At 55.0% G+C, this 4,559-nt stretch overlaps 1 protein-coding gene across 1 annotated transcript in view; it reads left to right on the forward strand.

Moving 5' to 3' along the window:
* The window catches only part of LOC109324946 (la-related protein 6-like), a 4,450-nt gene extending 2,144 nt beyond the window's left edge, over positions 1-2,306 (forward strand). Inside the window, exon 4 of the mRNA XM_019557088.1 lies at positions 556-2,306. Within this exon, the coding sequence (XP_019412633.1) occupies positions 556-1,632 (1,077 nt within the window). The 3' untranslated portion in view covers positions 1,633-2,306. The remainder of the gene's footprint in view (positions 1-555) is intronic.
* Positions 2,307-4,559: the final 2,253 nt, after the last annotated feature.

Raw genomic sequence — 4,559 nt, forward strand, 5'->3', positions numbered from 1 at the left:
ATCATTGTTTGTTTGTTTTTTATTTTATTTTATTTATTTATTTATTTAATCAATCTTTCAAATGTCCTAGGCACCTCCTTGGTAGCTTAGCTTTAATTGTAGGGTAATGCTTTTCCAAATGCAAGGTTAAATAGCCAGATTTAACCTGCCCTTTTATGGCAGTCTAGCTGGTCCACCTCTAGCTCCATTCCACCCACACCCCCAAGTCTCTGTAACTTGAAACAAAGCTATAAGAAGTCTGAGATCTCGGTTTATTCCCGGCCGGTCTGTTCTTGGCGCCCTGCTTTATCTAGGGCCCGGGGTTGTATTGGGCGGTGTCAGTGGCCACTTCTCTCCTGCGGTCACTAAAGGCACACGAGCCCCTTGGTAAAGCATGCGCCACGTGCCAGCTTGTGTGCACTGGAGTTCCTAGTGTGAGGAAGAGGAGGGGAGAAGGCCACGCTCTCCGTGGGTTGAGCTGATCAGGGCCTCTGACCCGTGCAGGTGTCTATCCAGGCACCTCCTTGTTCTTGGTGATACTTGAAGGAAAATGATGCTTACCTTCTCATGCAACAGGTGAAATACCTCACCCGAGACTGGCGGCTCACTCTGTATGCCCTGCATTTCTCGGAGCTCCTAGAAGTGAATGAGGAAGGGACCAAGGTGAGGCGGAGAAACCCCATCCCAGAGTCTCTCTTGAGCATCCCACCGAGCAAGCTGCTCCTGGCCTGGAACCGCCTGCCCCACGAGCAAGCCCTGTCCCTGCCGCTCCAAAAGAGCTTCATCGAGACCATCACCAAGATGTTCAGCCCGTTTGGTGCCATCACCTCCATCCGCATCCTGCGGCCCGGCAAGAAACTGCCGTCGGACGTGAAGAAGTATGCCTTCCGCTACCCCGAGCTGCTGACCAAGTGCTGCGCCTTGGTGGAGTACGAGAGCCTGGAGAACGCCAGGAAGGCCTACGAGGAGCTGAACCACAGCCAGGGCTCGCTGGGCATCAAGGTGGTCCGTCTCTCGGGGAAAGGCTCCAAGAAGAAGAGCGGGGCTGAGCAAGAGGAGGCGGAGGAGGTGGAGCTGGCCGGCAAGCCAGGCTGGAAGCCGCAGGCATCGCCAGCATCGGAGAAGATGCCGTGTAGCGCGGGAGACTCCTTCTTCTGCAGCTCCTCCGAGTCCGACGGCACGCCGACTTCCCCTCCTGGCCTGATGCAGCAGTATCTCTCTTCTCCGGCGTGGGCCGCCAGCAGCCTCTGCAGCTTGGGGGCGAGCTTCAAACCCTGCTTTTTCAGCACCCCGTACTCCAGCCCTCTTCTCTCCGGTAAAGCCCTCCAGTGCCCTTCAGCCCTGGCTGCCGAGCTGGGGAACGGAGGATCGTCCAGCCTGAGCACGAGCGTAAGCCCCGAGTACCACCGATTTTCTGACTCCTGCTGGGACAGCGGGATCGGGTCTGGCAGCTCGTGGGTGCAGCGGCGACGCGCGGCGGCCCAGAGCCCGCCGCCGGAAACCAAACCGCTGCTCTGCAGCCCTCTGGCAGCGAGGAAGGTGCCCGATTCCTTCGGCCTTCGACCGGGAGTGATCCGCCTGCCCCACGGGCCGGATGGGACCAAAGGCTTCTACAGCAGCATCGGGCGAGGGAAGCTGGTCCTGAGGCACTAATGCTACCGCTGCGACTTCTCTCAAGTAACGTAACCTTCCTAAATTTTTTTTATTTTATTTTATTTATTTTTTTTTTTCTGCCCCCACCCACCCTCGTGGAGCATTTTGATTATCTGCTAATGATGTAAGTGCAGCCACTTAAGAAGCTGGAGTGTGAAGTCTTGGCAACTTAGGGATTAAGAGGAGCTTGCAGCGAGTCGGCTGGCAAGGTGAGATGCTGAGGCTGATGTATCGAGCCACCATGGCCAGCCAGCGTGGCTGCTTCTGTCTCGGGGCTGTCTAGTATCTAGACACCTTCCAAAATATCCCAGCTCTAGCTGAGACTGGTGACGGCTTGGGGCCCAGAGTGAACTGTAACGCTTGGCTAGTAACTGCGGACGTATCTCAACCTGCACCTATTGCAAGCAAGACTCAGTGGCTTGTTCCTCTGTGCGATCCAATAACGTTGCCTTCGGTGCTCTGAGCAATGTGTCACGTTGGGGGTTTCCACCCCGCTGGTTCTTGATCTTCGGCTTGTGCGACCAGGCCGGAGGAGGCGGTAACGGTGCTGCAGAGCTGTAGCAGTAGGTTGTTTCTTGTGGGGGTGGGGTGGGACTTGTCTGTGATTTGGCAAAAGAGGTTATGGAGATCAAATGTTAAAATGATCAATAAAGAGAGTGGAAGTGTTCCAGGCACATGTGGTAGCACTCCAGCTGTTGCTTCCTCATCGAACACTTCTTTCACAAGAGCCCTCTCTGGAGCTGCAAGCCATTTTATTCTCCTGGGTCGTGTGTGGTGGGAGGTGTGTGCGTGTGCACGTCTGGCTCATGGTACCAATAAAACTGATTGTGATCTGATACCTGCACATCTGGATGTAGGAGAAACTTCTTCCTCAGTGACCTGAGGCCTCTGACACGCCGAGCGTACCAGTCTCAGTCCATCCAGCTAACACCTGACAAGTTTGGGATGAGAAGGGGAAACTTTTTTCTTTCTCCTCCAGCCTCTCTCCCCATCTCCAGACACCCCATGCATTCAATTCAAATCGGTTTGATTGGATTAATGGGAAGTGCGAGTCCCTGGGTTAGTTGAAACTTTTAATGAGAACAATCAATACTTTCTTTGATCAGCTCTGCTCAAACACTGAAGGCCATGGTTGTATTATAGCAACACAGTGCAGGTTTTCCAGGACTGTCCTGGACTTCTGGTTTCCCCAAAGCAAGACTTTCATCCCAAACTTGAAAAGCTGATCTGGGATGATTGCTGGGTCCCCTTCTGCTGTATCTGTGTAGATGTAGACTCCTACCTACCTGCCTGGCACATCTACAAGGGAAATGTGGCTGTGCTGCTTTTGCACTGGGAAGCAGCTACTGTCTACCTCTGGTTAGCTTAGTGGCGTCCAGGCCAGCTCCTACACCTAGCCTCTGTGCCAAATGCACGTGGCAGTGTGTGTGGGCACAGCACTGGGGATCACAACTGCTGCTTCCTACTCTCAAAAAGAAATGAGTCTTTGAAACATTGGTGTACAGCTTAAAATGATTTTAGCACTCTAAAATGTATTTGTGGACTTAGGACTGTAGCTGAGCGGGTCCTAGGGTGGAGCTCTGTCTGCTGGCTGCTCTGGGAAGAAGAGGGGGGCCCAAACTGCTGCTTGCTCCATGGAAGATGCCCCTTGCCACCCCTTTAAACCGGCTGCGGTTGGCTTTCACACCCTTTGCACATTGCAACTGCGGTGGCATCGGATGGATGGACTCTGCGTTCAGCGGGGAGCAAGGGCCCGGGTTGTGGAGGGCTTCTCGGACCTTAGATTTTGCCTGGAAACCAGTCTTGGGGTGATTTCTCTGCACAGCAATTTCCAAGAGCAGAGGAAGGGCCAGCTGTGTGGTCTCTCTGAGCCAGAGGCTGGTCTCCAGCAGCACCCAGTTCTCAATGCTTTAGAGGAAAGTGCAGGGGGTGGGGGGACTAGTTTCTTTAACTCCTGAGGCTGCATTAAAAGAAGAATTGGGTGGGTGGGGGCTTTCTCCCCAGCTGGAACCACCTCCCTGCACCCCCAACTCGCACAGCAGCCGGAGGGATCTGCAATGAGATGTCACCTCCAGCCCTTCCACTTCCAAAAAGCAGCCGGAGTGGCTCGGATCCAGAGAAGACTACAGCTACTCCCATGGTTGTCATGGGAGCTACATGATGCTGAGCTCAGTCATGACAGTCCCTGGCTGACCTATAATCCTTGGGGACTCCTATGGCTGCGGGTAGGAGCAGATCAGTCGTCGCTCCTGGGCCATTAGCTGGTGCAGCTAGTGCCAGCCCCAGGCTGCATCCTCTTACACCTGCAGAGGTGGCTGCAAGCAGGACCCTGCTGCCTCCTGGAGCCTTTTTCAGGTGGAAGCAGCTGCTGCTTCTGCCCACCCGGTTCCCCCCTCTGTGCTGCACAGCAACAGCAAGAAGGGATATTTCCTCCTAGCTGCCCTCTCTGGACATAGGCGCCTGGCTCAGCATTGCGGTCCTGGGGCCTCGTTGTCTGCCCGGGACCGATCTTGTGAAACTTCAGACTGGCTTTGTCCTAATCTGGGGTCTGTGGGTGAGCGGGACGTAGACAGCAGCACAGAGGAGGTGCTGTGGGGGAAGTCACAGGCTCCAGGTGGTAATTCGGCTCCTGCAGCTTGGGGCAGTGGGGTTTATACCTTTCCTGCCAAGCTCCTCTCGTGGGCAGAGTTCAAACTCCTGGGCAGAGAGCCTCAATCCTCGCATGCTCTGGGACTGCATGACCTTGATCGCTGCTTTACTGCCAAGACCCGGCTGTCACTCCTGTTACAGGCCCAGCTGGGTGCTCCACTCCCAGGCTTTCCTGGCTTGCTGGACCTGGTCACTCCTGGCGGTGCTCGGGGGAATAGTGACTCCCCCGGTGCCTGCTGATCCCCCCTGACCAGTTTATAACAGGCCACGAGATCCCC

The sequence above is a fragment of the Crocodylus porosus genome, unplaced genomic scaffold (genome assembly GCF_001723895.1).
Source record: "Crocodylus porosus isolate Cpor-Errol unplaced genomic scaffold, CroPor_comp1, whole genome shotgun sequence".
NCBI classification, from domain to species: domain Eukaryota; kingdom Metazoa; phylum Chordata; order Crocodylia; family Crocodylidae; genus Crocodylus; species Crocodylus porosus.